This window comes from Macaca nemestrina, chromosome 3 (assembly GCF_043159975.1).
Source record: "Macaca nemestrina isolate mMacNem1 chromosome 3, mMacNem.hap1, whole genome shotgun sequence".
NCBI classification, from domain to species: domain Eukaryota; kingdom Metazoa; phylum Chordata; class Mammalia; order Primates; family Cercopithecidae; genus Macaca; species Macaca nemestrina.
The window spans coordinates 79,325,749-79,341,500 of NC_092127.1; the positions used below are offsets into that span (position 1 = coordinate 79,325,749).

Consider the following 15,752-nt stretch of genomic DNA (forward strand, 5'->3'; position numbering starts at 1 on the left):
AAGAGCTGAGGGTAAGTTTCTGCCTAAGGGATAAAAAGTATCCCCTTCCTTATTATTATTATTTTTTAATCAGAACATCTTGATGGACTGATGCTAAGGTGGATGATGTCAATGACTGGGATAGATGGCAGTGAGATAGAATTAAGTTGCTCTGAATAGTGAAAGAAGAAAAGCAGTTTTACTGAACCTCAGACGAGGAAACTAGAGGATTCAGAAAAGATGAAAAAGAAACCCGTAGCACAGTGGGAGTGGCTGCTGGTGGTAGGAATAGGGCCTTATGATGGTAGGAATAACCAAAGGATGTTCAACAACAAGGAAACTGGCTGGGTGAGGGGGTTCACACATGTAATCCCAGTACTTTGGGAGGCTGAGGCAAGAGGATTGCTTGAGCCCAGGAGTTTGAGGCTGCAGGGAGCTATGATCATGCCACCATATTCCAGCCTGGGTGACACAGCAAGATCCTGTCAAAACAAAAAACAAACAAAAAAAAAAACAGAAGCCAAATGTTTCAGTCAATGTGATTACTTACTGTAATTGTCCTGTGACATAATCACCAACTGATACCCTAAATTTTATTTTACCCTAAAATTTTGTTAAAAACTCAGGCATATACGGGTGGCATTTTAGAGAGAAAGAACTGGGGTAATGTTAAGCAGAATGACAACATCCTGGAAACAAAGGGGGCACACAGGAGGGTATACAGTGCAAGTGATGGCAGTGGAAATGGCAAGGTAGGCAGATCCACCAAAACCAAAAACCAAAAATCCACTTCCACAAAAACCAAAGAGAAGCTGTCAGAACCAACTTTATTTAGAACTGTGGAAAACAGTCAAAGGTTTATAGCACCCAAGCAAATGTTGAATGAAGGAACAGGCAACTAAAAATGGTAGGAAAGCTTTGTGGCATTTTGTGCATGTGTCCTTTGTGTCCTTACCCCGTACACTCCCTGATTTGGCAGTGGTCTTGAAGGGTAGCTATCTATGTTTCTCACTCAGGGAGGGACCCTGTTCCCTAGCACTAGAAAGAACACAGAAGACCTTATTCAAAAATAATGTGTTTGTCTTTTCTATCCTAAAGCCTACCTGAAGGACAGACCCCAGGCACTTGTCTTGGTTTCATCTAACTCAGAACTCAGAGCAGAAAAGCATTAGTATTGCAAAGGACAGGCACTGTAAGATTAATGAGCAATCTCAGCTGTCTGGGGCAAAGGATTACAGTGGAGGTACACAAGACAGCACCAAAGCATGGGGAAAAGCTAAGATCTTATGGAAAATTAGGGCATTCAAAAGTGCCTGTGTGTAATTGGGAGAGTTTAGGAAGCCACATACATGCTCAGGGCAGGATGCACGCTCAGAAAAACCTCAGAAGACTCTGAGCCTGCACCTCTGGTGGATGTCTAGGTTCAGTCCAAGTATGAAGTGAAAGCTAATGTAGAGTTGTACATGGCCTGGATAAGTGCCCAGGACAGAAACAATCTGCAAAGACTGGGAGAGATTTTGAGATTTTGATTTGTTTTTCTGGGTTTTTTTTTTCTTCTCTCTCTCTGTCTCTCTCTCTCCTCTTGCATTGAAGGAAATCTCTGTCTAAATACTAACCGAATATAAGTCAAAGGAACAGACTTTAAAGACCACATGTGATAAAGAATAGACTTACCAAAAATAGTTTAGAAGTAATCAAACAAACACCAAGCAACCAAAACAAACCCCAAGTAGAAGGAAGAGTCTGATTTCAAGAGTTACTATAAGAGTCAAAATGTCCAGTTTCCAACTAAAAATTATGACGCATGCAAAATACGAGAAAGTATGGCCCATTTACAGAAGAAATGAATATAATCTGTTCCAGAAGAAGCACAAACTTTGGACTCACTAAACAAAGACTTAATGGTCTTTAAAAAAAGAAAAACGCTTTATTGAGTTATGACTGACATATAATAAACTATACATATTTAGTGTACATAACTTGATGAGTTTGAGTTTGGAGATTAATATATGTCTGTGAAAATATCACAACATATGCCATAAACATATTCACCACTTCCAAAAGTTTCCTGTCACCCTCTTTACTTATTATTTTGGGTGTACATATAACAACTCTTAACATAAAAGAAATTATGCTCTTAGCAAATTTTTAAGTATACAATACAGTATTATGAACAATAGGCACTATTCTGTAGTGTAGATCTCTAAGAATTATACATCTTGCATAACTGAAAATTTATACCTTTGACTAGTACTTCCCTGTTTCCCCCTCACCCAGTCCTTGGCAACCACCATCCCACTCTCTGGTTCCATGAGTTTGACTATCTTAGATTCCTGATGTAAGTGGTATTATGTGGTATCTATCCTCCTGTCCCTGCCTTGTTTCACTTAGATTAATGTCCTCTAGGTTCATCCATATTGTCACAAATGACAGGGTTTCCTTCTTTTTTAAGGCGAAATAATGTTTCATTGCATGTATATACCATATTTTCTTTATCAATTCTTCCACAACTGTAGAAGAATTTCCCTTTCTCCATATCCTCAGCTACATTTGTTACCTTTAGCTATTTTGACAATAACCATCCTAACTGGTGTGTGATTTTGATTTTCATTTCCCTAATGGGGTTAGTGATATTAAACACCTTTTGAAGTACCTGTTGACCATTTACATATCTTATTTGAAGAAATGTCTATTCAGCTCCTTTGTCCACTTTTTAAAGTAGACTATTTGGTTTTTTGTTGTAGGAATTCCCTATGTATTTTAGATAGATATTAACCTCTTACCAGATGTATAGTTTGCAAATATTTTCTTCCATTCTATATGTTGTCTTTTCATTTTGTTAAATGTAACCTTTGCTGTACAGAAGGTTTTTAGCTTGATGTAGTCCCACTTGTCTATTTTTGCATTTGTTGCCTGTGCTTTTGTCGTCATAGTCAAGAAATTATTGCCAAGATTAATGTCAAGAAGCTTATCCTTTATGTTTTATTCTAAAAGTTTTATGATTTCAGGTGTATGTGTAAGTCTTTAGTCCATTTTGAGTTGATTTTTGTGTATGGGATAATATAGGGGTCCAATTTCATTTTTTGCATGTGGATTTCCAGTTTTCCCATTACCATTTATTGAAAAGACTGTCCTTCACCCATTGTACATTGTTGGCTTCCTTGTTGAAGAGCAGTTGACTATCTATGCATGGGTTTATCTCTGAACTTTCTACTTGGTTCCATGAATCTATATGTCTGTTTTTATGAGAGTACCATATTGTTTTGATTACTGCAGCTTTGTGATATTTTTTAAAGTCAGGAAGTGTGATGCCTCTGGCTTTGTTCTTCTTGCTCAAAAAGTTGTTTTGGCTATTCAGTGTCTTTTGAAATTCCATATAAATTTTAGAATTATTTTTTCTATTTCTGTAAAAAAAATGCCTTTGCAATTTTGGTAGAGATTGTATTGAATCTGTAGATTATTTGTGATAGCATAAACATTTTAACAATATTAATTCTTTCAGTGAAGGAATGTGAGTTGTCTTGCCATTTGTGTCTACTTTAATTTCTTTCATCAGTGTTACACAGTCTTCAGGGTACCAGTTTTTCACCTCGTTGGTTAAATTTATTTCTAAGTACTTTATTCTTTTAACTGCTATTGTAAATTAGAAAATTAGATTGTTTTGTTTTGTTAAAGACAGGGTTTTGCACTGTTGCCCAGGTGGGAATGCAATGGCAAATTATAGCCCACTGCAGGCTTGGCTTCTTGTGCTCAAGCGACCCTCCTACCCCAGCCTCCCAAGTAACTGTGACCAAAGGAGCGCACTACCATGCCAACTAATTTTATTTTTTGTAGCAATGGGACCTTGCTATGTTGCCCAGGCTGGTCTCGAACTCCTGGCCTCAAAGGATCTTCCCACCGTGGGGCCTCTCAAAGCATTGGGATATAGGCATGAGCTGCTGTACCTGGCCTGAGATGGTTTTCTTAATTTCTTTCTAGGACAGTTCATTATTGGTGTATAGAAACACCATGATTTTTGTATGTTAATTTTGTATCCTGCAGCTTTAATGTTGCTGTTTATTGTCTTTTCATTTCTACTTGAATAAAACCTTTTATCATTTCTAAAAGGCAGGTGATGTATTTCCTGTTTTGGTTTATTGGGGAAAGTCTTTATCTCTCTTTCATTTTTAGAGGGTAGCTTTTCTGGGTGTAATATTCTTGGTTGGCAGTGGTTTGGGGGTTATTTCTTCCTTTCAACACTTTGAATATATCATCCCACTCTTTCCTGGCCTGCAAAGTTTCTGAAGAAGAAGAAATTTGAAGAATAAATCCACTGATAGTTTTATAGGGTTTTTTGTTTTTTTGTGTGTGTATGACAAGTTGCTTTTCTCTTTCAAAATTGTCTTTTTGTCTTTGACATTTGACAATTTGATTATAACGTGTCTCAGTCTAGACCTTTTTAGGTTAGATATCTTCGTGATCCTTTTGGGGCTCATGAATCCAGATGTCCATTTCCTTCCCTAGATTTGAGATGTTTTCAGGCATTATTAATTTAAATAAGCTTTCTTTCCTTTTCCCTTTCTTTTCTTCTTCTGTAAATAACATAATGCATACATTGGTTTGCTTGATGGTATCCCATGAGTCCTGTAGTCTTTCTTTATACTTTTTAATTCTTTTTTTCATTTTTGTTCCTCTGACCATATAATTTCAAATAACCTATCTTTGAGTTCACTGATTCTCTCTTCTGTTTGACTAAGTATGGTGTTCGAGCTCTCTATTGAATTTTTCAGTTCCATTATTGTATTCTTTTCACCTCCAAAATTTCTCCTTGGTTCTTTTTTATGGTTTCTGTTTGTTGAATATCTCATTTTGCTCATGAATTATTTTCCCCTAATTTTGTGTAGTTGTTTATCTGTGTTCTTTTATAGCTCTTTGAGCTTCTTTAAGATGTTACTTTGAATTATTTGTCAGGCAATTTGTAGGTCTCCAATTCTTTTGAATCACTTATTGGAGCTTTATTTGCTCCTTGGATGGTGTCTTTTTTCTTCATAATCCTTGTAGCTTGTATTAGTGTCTGGATATTTGAAGAAGCAGCCACCTCTTTCAGTCTTTACAGACTGACTTTTGCAGAAAAAGCTTTTCACAAATCAGTTAGCCAGAGATTCTGGGTGGGCCAGCTGGTGGGGCCCATGTAAACAGCCTGTTGCTTGAGACCATGTGTGGGTGAGCCTGGTGCCTGGGTCTACCAGTGGGCCTGGTGCCACTGTCACTGCGTGGGTGGACAGTCTTGATGCCAGTGTCCAAGGGCAGGGTTGCTCTGTTTTTCCCCCACAAGAGAGCTCATGATCCAAAGGAATCTCTTTCTTTGTGTTGCTGTGTAGGGTAAAGGGTGACTCTATAAAGTGAAACTTGTTTTCTTACTCTTTCAATATTTTCTCATATCTTTTTTCTACTTGCATGCTATAACCTCTCACCTTGATCCTGGAGCTCTCATAAAGGTATTTTTATTCATAGATGGTTGTTACATTTGGTGTTTCTGTGGGAAGACAAGTGCTGGGACATTTTGTTCCACCATCTTGCCAATGTCACACTTTTCAACGGTCTTAAATGTGCTCAGAGCTACAAGAAACCCTGATAATAATGTATAAACAAATATAGAATATTAATAAATGGAATTTTTTTGGAGACAGAGTCTTGCTCTGTCACCCAAGCTGGAGTGCAGTGGCACAATCTTGGCTCACTGCAACCTCTGCCTCCCAGGTTCAAGTAATTCTCGTGCCTCAGCCCCCTGAATAGCTGGAATTACAGGTGCCCACTACCACGCCCAGCTAATTTTTGTATTTTTAGTAGAGATGGGGTTTCACCATGTTGGCCATCTGGTTTTGAACTCCTGACCTCAAGTGATCCACCCACTTCACCCTCCCAAAGTGCTGGGATTACAGACATGAGCCACTGTGACTGGCCAACAAATAGAAATTTTAAAAAGAAACTAGACAAAATTTCTGGAGTTGAAAAGCACAATAACAAACATGAAAAATTTTCTAATAGGTTTCAGTAGAAGATTTGAGCAGGCAGAAGAAATAGTCAATAAACTTGATGATCACTCCATTTAATTAATTATCCAGTATGAGGAGCAGAAAGAAAAAAGGATGACAAAGAATGAACAGAGCCTATGAGACTTGTGCGACACCATCTAGCATACCAAAATATATATATAATGGGAATCCCAGAAGGAGAAATAAGAAAGTAAGAGAGAATATATGGCTGAAAACTTTCCACATTTGATCAAATGCATGGCTGTCCACATTCAAAAAGCTCAATGCAATCCAAGAAGGATAAACACAAAAAGATCCAAACCAAGATACATTATAATCAAATTGTCAAAACCAAGGATGAAGAAAGTCTTGAAAACAACATAGTCATGAGATTCCATAAGATTAGCAGCAGCTTTCTCATCAGAAACCATGGAGGCCAGATGAAAATTTTATTTGTTGAAAGTAAAAAAACTGTCAACCAAGAATTCTGTATCTGGCAGAACTATGCTTCACAAATGAAGGAGAAATGAAGAAATTCACAGATAAATAGAGGCTGAGGGAGTTAGTTACTAATAGACCTGTCCTACAAGAAATGCACTACAAGTGGCTGGATGTGGTGGCTCATTGCCTATAATCCCAGCACTTTAGGGGAATGAGGCAGGAGCACTGCTTAAGCCCAGGAGTTCAAGACTAGCCTGGAAAACACAGCAAGAGCCCATCTCTATAAAAAATAAAGTTAGCAAGGTGTGGTGGCATGTATCTGTAGTCTCAGCTACTTGGGAGGCTGAGGTGAGAGAATCACTTGAGCTCAGGAGTTCAAAGCTGCAGTGAGTTCTGACTACACCACTCCATTCAAACCTAGGCAACAGAGTGAGATCGTCTCTAAAATAAAATTAAGTTAAAATAAAGAAATACAGTACAAGTCAGAGAACCCTACATACTGAAGTGAAAGGACATTTGGCAGTTACTTGAAGTAATATGAGAAATAAAGAACTCCAGGAAAGGTAACTACAAAGGTAAATATACAAGCCAGTATTATATTATTTTGGTTTGTATTCCTTCTTTTCCTTTCCCACATGAGTTAAAAGACAACTATATAAAACGATTATAATTCTGTGTTAACTGTGCACAATATATAAAGATGTAACATATGACAATAACAAGATAAAGGAGCGGATGGAGCAGTATAGGAACAGAGTTTTGTATGCTCTCAAAACCAAGTTATTATCAATTCAAACTAGATTACTATAAATGTAATCACTATTAATTGTAATCTCCATAGTAGCCAAAAAGAAAGTATCTAAAAAATATATACAGAAGGAAATAAAAAGGGAACCAAAGTAATTGACTATGAAAAAATCAACTAAACACAAAAAGGGCAGTAATGGAGAAAATGAGAAACAAAAAAAGTATAAGACATACAATAAACAAATAGCAAATAGAAGAGTAAGTCCTTTCTTATCAACAATTACTTTAATGGAAGTGGATTAAATTCTAATATCAAAAGGCAGAGATTGGCAAAATCAATTTTTAAAAAATTATTATCCAACTATATGCTGTCTAAAGAGGCTCCCTTTAGGTCCAAAGAAATAAAGGATGGAAAAGATATAAATAACAGCCAAAAAAGAGCTAAAGTGTCTATACTAATACCAGACAAAATAGACCTTAAGTAAAAAACTGTTACAAGAGATAAATTACATGATATATTAATGAAAGGGTCAATTCTTCTGGAATATATAACAATTATGAATATTATACACTAAACAATAGAGCCCCAAAAGATATGAATGAAAAGTGACAGAATAAAAGAGAGAAATAGACAATTCTTGTTTTCGTGCTTTGTTTTTGTTTTTGTTTTTGAGATGTAGTCATCCAGGCTGGAATGCAGTGGCATGATCTCAGCTCACTGCAACTGGTTCAAGTGATTCTTATGCCTCACCTCCCAAATAGTTGAGATTACAGGCGTGCACCACCACACCTGGCTAATTTTTGTATTTTTAGTAGAGACGGGGTTTCACCATGTTGCCCAGGGTGGTCTTGAACTCCTGACCTCAGGTGATCCACCCTTGGCCTCCCAAAGTGCTGGGATTACAGGCGTGAGTCACTGTGCCTGACCAGAAATAGACAATTATATAATAATAGTCGGAAGCTTCAATACTCCACTTTCTATAATGAATAGAAGGTCAATAAGGAATAGAGAACTTGAACAGCACTATAAGCCCAGTAGACCTAATAACTAGACATATATAGAACTCTGCACTCAATAATAGCAGAATATACATTTTTCTCAAGTGCACGTGGAACAGTTTCTAAGATAGACCATATAAGACTTGTCACAAAATGAGTCTCAATAAATTTTTTAAATGTTGAAATTATACAGGGTAGCTTCTCTAACCACAGTGGAATAAGGCTGGAAACCAATAACAGAAAGAAAATTAGAAAATTTACAAATACGTGGAAATTAAACAACACATTCTTAAGCAACCAATGGTCAAAGAAGAAATCACAAGGGAAATTGTGAATACTTAGAGATAAATGAAAACAAAACACAACATACCAAAACATATGACAGGCAGCAAAAGCAGTTATCAAAGATAAATGTATAGCAATAAATACCTACATTAAAAAAGAATAGAGGACCCAGAAATAAGGCTGCACACTTAGAACTATCTGATCTTCTACAAATCTGACAAAAAGAAGCAATGGGGAAAGGACTCCCTATTCAATAAATGGTGCTGGGATAACTGGCTAGCCATAGGCAGAAAATTGAAACTGGACCCCTTCCTTAGACCATATACAAAAATTAACTCAAGATAGATTAAAGAATTAAATGTAAAACCCAAAACTATTAAAACCCTGGAAGACAACCTAGGCAATATTATTCTGGACATAGGAATGAGCAAAGATTTCATGACAAAGACACCAAAAGCAATCACAGCAAAGCAAAAATTGACAAATGGGATCTAATTAAACTAAAGAGCTTCTGCACAGCAAAAGAAATTATCAACAGAGTGAACAGACACACTACAGAATGGGAGAAAATGTTTGCAAACTATGCATCTGACAAAGGTCTAACATCTAGTGTCTAAAAGGAACTTAAACAAATTTACAAGAAAAATCAACCCCATTAAAAAGTGGGCAAAGGACATGAACAGACACTTTTCAAAAGAAGACTTATATGCAGCAACAATCATATGAAAAAAAGCCCAACATCAGTGATCATTGGAGAAATGCAGATTAAAACCACAATGAAATACCATCTCACAGCAGTCAGAATGGCACTATTAAAAAGTCCAAAAAAATAACATGCTGGTGAGGTTGTGGAGAAAAAGGAATGCTTATGCACATTTAGTGGTAGTGTAAATTAGCTCAACCATTGTGGAACACAGTGTGGCAACTCCACAAAGACCTAAAAAGAGAAATTCCATTCAACCCAGCAATCCCATTATTGGGTATATACCTAAAGGAATATAAATTGTTCTATCTTAAAAATACATGCACACATATGTTGATTGCAGCACTATTCACGACAGCAAAGACATGGAATCACCTTAAATGCCCATCAGTGGTAGACTGGATAAAGAAAATGTGGTACATATACACCATGGAATACTATTTAGCCATAAAAGAGAACAAGATCATATCTTTTGCAAGAATATGGATGGAGCCTGAGCCCATTTCCTCAGGAAACAAATGCAGAAACAGAAAACCAAATACCACATGTTCTCATTTATAAGTGGAAGCTAAATTATGAGAACACATGGACACATAGAGGGGCCTATAAGACACACTGGGCCTATTAGAAGATGGAGGCTGGGAGAAGGAAGAGCATCAGGAAAAACAACTAATAAGTACTAGGCTTAATACCTGGGTGATAAAATAATCTGTACAACAGACCCCCATGACACAGGCTTACCTATATAACAAACCTGCACAAGTTTACCTATAAAACAAACCCTGAATTTAAATGTTTTAAAAAAGAGTAAAGATCTCAAATTGATAACCTAACTTTACAACCTAAGAAGCACATCTTCTTTAGAAAAAGGAAGAACAAACTAAACCCAAAGGTAGAATAAATAAAATAATAAAGATTAGAGTAGAGACAAAAAAAAATTATATAGTAAGACAATAGAATCAATGAAATCACAAGTTGGTTCTTTGGACATAGCCACAAAATTGTCAGATTTTAGCTAAACTGAGAAAGAAAAAAGAGAGAAGATACAAATAACTAAAATCAGAAGTGAAATTGGAGATATTACTACTGATCTTGCAGAAATAAAAAGAATGATAAGAGAATGCTATGAGCAATTATATGGCAGCAAATTAGATAACCTAGATAAATTAATAAATTCCTAGAAACACACAAATCACCAAAACTAATTCAAGAAGAAATAGAAAATCTGAACAGACCTATAGCAAGTAAAGGTATTAAATCAGTAATTTAAAAATTTCCCAAAAAAGAAATATCGGTAACCAGATGGCTTTACTAGTGAATTCTACCAAACATATAAAGAGAATTAACACTGATTTTTCTCAAACACTTTCAAAAGGTAAAGAGGAGGGAACACTTCCTATGGATTCTGTGAGGCCAATAAATTACCATAATAGCAAAGTCAAAGATACCACAAGAAAAATTACAAAACAGAGATAAAGACTATCTTCCTACCAAATCAAAAACTCCCAAAGATTTCCAGTATTCTTAATTTATTTGTGTAGATCCAGATTTCCCTCTGTGATAATTTTCCTTCTGCTTTTTCTTGTAGTGCAGGTATGCTGCTGACTAATTCCTTCAGTTTTTGTGTGTCTTAAAAGGTTGTTCTTTTGCCTAAATTTTTGAATGATATTTTTGCTGGGTATAGAATTATAGATTGCGAATTTTCTCTTTCAGTACTTTAAAAATGTTGCTGCGTTGTCTTCGCATTTGCATTATTGATGAGAAATGTCATACTTATCTTCGTTTCTCTGTACATAGTGTGTCTTTTTTCTTTGACTCTTTTGAAGATTTTCTCTTAGTTACTGGTTTCCAAGTAATTTGAGTGTGACATGGTTTGGTGGAGTTTCCTTCATGGTTCTCCTGCTTGGGGTTCATTCCCCATTTGTTCTCAAATTTGGATACATTTCAGCCGTTATTTCTTCAAATATGTTTTTTGTTCCTTCATTTTGTCCTCTTTTTTGGAGGCTCCAATTATGGATGTACTAGGCTGCTTGAAGTTGCCCCACAGTTTATTTACACTCTATTCTTTAATTTTTTTATTTTTTAAAATTATATTGTAGATAGTTTCCATTGATGTGTCTTTAAGTTTCCCAGTCTTTTCTTCTGCATATCTGATTTGGTTTTGGTTCCATCAAGTGTATTGTAGTTTTTATCCCTAGAAGTTCAATTTAGATCTTTTTCATATCATCCGTGTCTCTATTTTTGAACATGTGGAATACAGTTATAATAACTTTTTAAATCTCCCTGCCTGCTAATGCTAACATCTGTTTTAGAATTCTGGGTAAGTTTCAATTGCCTGTTTTTTCTCCTCATCGTGGGTCATATTTTATGACTTCTCGGATGCCTACTATTTTGTATTAAATGTCAAATATGAATTTTGCCTTGTTGGATGCTGTTCATACTGTAATATGTATTTTAAATTTACTTTTTAAATTTTTTACAGAATTGATTATATATCTGAATTTCCATTTTAAAATATTCACTGTTTGCATTTTCTTCATAATTCATTATTCCTTTCATTTCATGATTTTTACTAAAAATAATTTTCTTGTATGGGGCTGTTTTAAAAGTGTCTGTGTTGTGGGACAAATACACTAAACTTGCCATTTGTCAGTACACAAACAATTTTTGCAATTCGTATTCCAGATAAATTGCTAGTTTCTTTAATATATAAAGAGTTACTACAAAAAAAACAAGAAAAAATCTATATCACTGAAAGATATGGTTAGGATGTAAAGAAGGAAGAAAAAATCTTTCTTAAAATTTGAGCATACTGAAGATGCTTAACTTCACTCATAGGAAAAAAAGGCAAGTAAAAGTGTGCTCTGGTAACATTTTTACATATCAAATTGGCAAAGATTAAAAAGTTTAATAATATATACTCTGTAGTCAAGGGTATGGAAACCAGATATTCTCATATATTTATGATGGGAATGCAATTTAAAACAACCTCTATAGAGCAAAATTCGTCAATATCTTTCAGGATATTAAAAGTACTCATTCCTTTGATTCAGCAATATCACTTCCAGAGAAGTATCTGGCAGATATACTTAGCATATGTAAGAAATGATGTGTATTATATAAGGAGATTAATCATAGCATTATTTATAATAGTAAAACATGAGAAACTATCTAACTGCCCTTTGGGGGCTGATTATAGGGCCACTAGTTACAAATGCACTGATGTTGGGGCACAGATTGAAGAGTAACATAGGCTCATGTATACATTTATGATCTCTGGAAAGACTCACAAAGAGCTGTTAAGTGGTTACCTCTGAAGTGGGGCCTGAGTGGATTGAGAGGATAAGGAAAGGAAGGAAATGTAATTTTTACAGGCACATTTTTGAACCTCTTCGAACAATTCTCTATGTTTCCTATTCAAAAAAATCTATTAGCTATCTTACATTCATTATGAAAAAAACAAAAACAAACAAACAAACAAACAAAAAAACAAGACCAGAAAACTGGACAAGTGATTTTCTTTTTAATCTCTGAGACAAAAATAATGGAGTTGACCCCAAAACAATATTTCCATGTTTTTAGAGAGACTGAAAATTAGCACGCAAGAATCCATCCTACCTGACCACAGTATACAGTCATCTTCCCACAATTCCTAACAACATTCTGATTCTGGAAAAAAGATGAATATTTATCTTTAAAATAATAAAAACAACAAAAGACCTTGTCAAATTTCTTATGTGAATTGGAACAATTCATTGTTAGGTATTACCAGAGAAACATTCTCTCCCTAACTACTTTTTAATCTGAATAGAATGGTTGCTGATTAAGGAGTTTGTGGGGTATCTGTGGCATCACTTTATGTCAAAAGCAGGGCTGCTCCCAGGTACAATGCAAAATGGGCAGCTCCAAGGAGAGAAAAAAGTGGAGGAAAAATTGCTAGTAAAGACCATAATCGGGATAAATAAGGCCATAGGGGACCTAAAACTCTTTCAATGGAAAGGTTTCTGATATGGTTGTTAACTCTTGGGATCCAAGTTGCTTATTCACTTCTGGAGGAAAGACAGTAGTTACATTGTTGACTGTTTTTGAAAGTTTTCCAATTTTTTTCTCAGTGTTTTCCAGGGAAATCGTCATTGTACCAGTTGGTTAATGCCATAATAATAAAAGCACTACATAATCTTAGTGTTATACAACTTTATTAGGTATACAAGCCTGTAGGTCAGTGGGGAGTCAGCTGGCCTATATTGGGCTCAGCAGGGCTGGTTCTTCTTTTTATGCCTGTGCTAGCCTGGTCATGCTTTTCTCCTAGCTATTCAGAGAAACACAAGGACAAACCCAGTTGTACAAGTACTTTCCAAGTATCTTTCAAAGAACAGGGAAATACACCCTGTGCCCAGTAAACCATACAGTAAAGAACTAAGATGAAATGAGGATAGAACAAGGAGGGGGCTGTAGGCAACCTACCAAAATCATCATCATATTCACATTTATATAGGATCTTAAATGTTTATTTGAGTTTCCCGTGTATTTTTCATATAATCCTCACAATATCTTTGTGTGAACATTATTTTTATTTTCCACATTTTATAGAAGAGGAACAGGATCAAAAGGATAAAGTCACTTATCTAAGATCACACAGCTAATTAGCAATAGAAGAGGAACATTCCAATAGTACCCAGAAAAAAGGGAAAGGGGTGGACTTTTCCTTGCTTTAATCATAACTGATCATCTTTTTTTCTTTGTTTATAGATTAAATATGGAAAAGACAAACAAAAGAGGTAAATGAAGAAACTTGAGGATAAGGTATATAGCTATATACAGGGTTGATAAGGTCTAGAAAATGAGGTTGTTTTATTTCTTGTTTGTTTTCTAATGAACGACCATCTAAAATTGTTTCACTGGTCTCCTGCCTAGAGGAAAAAAAAGATAAAGTTTACATAAAAATAATTGCTATGTCACTGCAAATACCAAAGAAATAATTTTTAGGCTGAATGTGGTGGCTCATACCTGTAATCCCAGCATTTTGGGAGGCTGAAGTCAGTGGATTGCTGGAAGTCAGGAGTTCAAGACCAGCCTGGCCATTATTGTGAAACAGTATCTCTACTAAAAACACAAAAATTAACCGGGCATAGTGGCAGGCACTTGTAATCCCAGCTACACAGGAGGTTGAGGCAGAAGAATTGCTTGAACCCTGGAGACGCAAGTTGCAGTGAGCTGAGATTGCATCACTGCACTCGCTCACAGAGCTAGACTTTGTTTTGTTTTGTTTAAAAAAGAATTTTTTAAAAGCCCATTGTATTAGTCCATTTTTATACTGCTATAAAGAACTGCCCAAGACTAGGTAATTTATAAAGGAAAGAGGTTTAATTGACTCACAGTTCAGCATGGCTGGGGAGGCCTCAGGAAACTTACAATCATGATGGAAGATGAAGAGGAAGCAAGGCACCTTCTCACAAAGTGGCAAGAAGAAGTATTGAGTGAAGGAGGAAGAACCCCTTATGAAACCATCAGGTCTTGTAAGAACTCACTTGCTATTATGAGAACAGCATAGGTGAAACTGCCCCCATGATTTAATTACCTCCACTTGGTCTCTCCCTTGACACAGAATTATGGGGATTATAATTCAAGATGAGATATGGGTGGGGACACAAAGCCTAACCATATCACCCATATACACAGAGAAGCAACAGCAGCTAGAGGAGATGGAATCATGTTTTGTAGATGACCAGGCTGATAAATAATTGTTTAAAAAATGTTGTGGGGGGAGTGGAAAGCAAAAAACGGTGGGTGGGGAGCAAAAATATAAATAAATAAATTTCTGAATATGTGCTCCTAATATATATGAATGTATTTGTGTATACATAATAAGTGCTGTACAAAGAAATGTACCTTAAAACAAAATTTTCAACACAAAAATAATATTTTAATAACAATTTTGACTACTACTATTTCATGGAATAATGCCATTAATCACACTTCATTATTTTTAAATTTTTTCACTTGATATTAATAGCATATTGACTGGGAAAGATGTCACGCGTGTCTATGTGAAGAGACCACCAAACAGGCTTTGTGTGAGCAATAAAGCTTTTTAATCACCTGGGTGCAGGTGGGCTGAGTCTGAAAACAGAGTCAGCAAAGGGTGGTAAGATTATCATTAGTTCTTATAAGTTTGGAATAGGCAGTGGAGTTAGGAACAATTTGTGGGCAAGGGGTGGATCTCACAAAGTACATTCTCGAGGGTGGGGAGAATATTAAAAGTACTTTCTTAAGGGCGAGGGAATATCGCAAAGTACTTTATCGCAAGGGTGGAGAGGGTGTATTGTCATAAGGTCAATTGATCAGTTAGGGTGGGGCAGGAACAGATCACAATGGTCGAATGTCATCTTTTGTGGTTCTTCAGTTACTTCAGGCCATCTGGATGTATACGTGCAGGTCACAGGGGATATGATGGCTTAGCTTGGGCTCAGAGGCCTGACGAAAGATACTTGAGAAAGAGCAACATGCACAGTGAATACATAGTGGGGGTTCATCATTAATGTATTAGATGTAAGTCTGTATTTCAAGTAATCTTTTTAGTACTG

At 35.9% G+C, this 15,752-nt stretch overlaps 1 protein-coding gene across 5 annotated transcripts in view; it reads left to right on the top strand.

The window, feature by feature from the left end:
* The window catches only part of LOC105486256 (complement factor I), a 71,954-nt gene that overhangs the window by 15,050 nt on the left and 41,152 nt on the right, over positions 1 to 15,752 (top strand). The window contains exon 2 of one of the 5 annotated variants that reach the window (XM_071093197.1): positions 13,918 to 13,971. The exons of the other annotated variants lie outside the window; for them this stretch is intronic. Coding sequence (XP_070949298.1) covers positions 13,951 to 13,971 — 21 coding nt within the window. The 5' untranslated portion in view covers positions 13,918 to 13,950. The remainder of the gene's footprint in view (positions 1 to 13,917; positions 13,972 to 15,752) is intronic. 5 annotated transcript variants of the gene reach the window in all.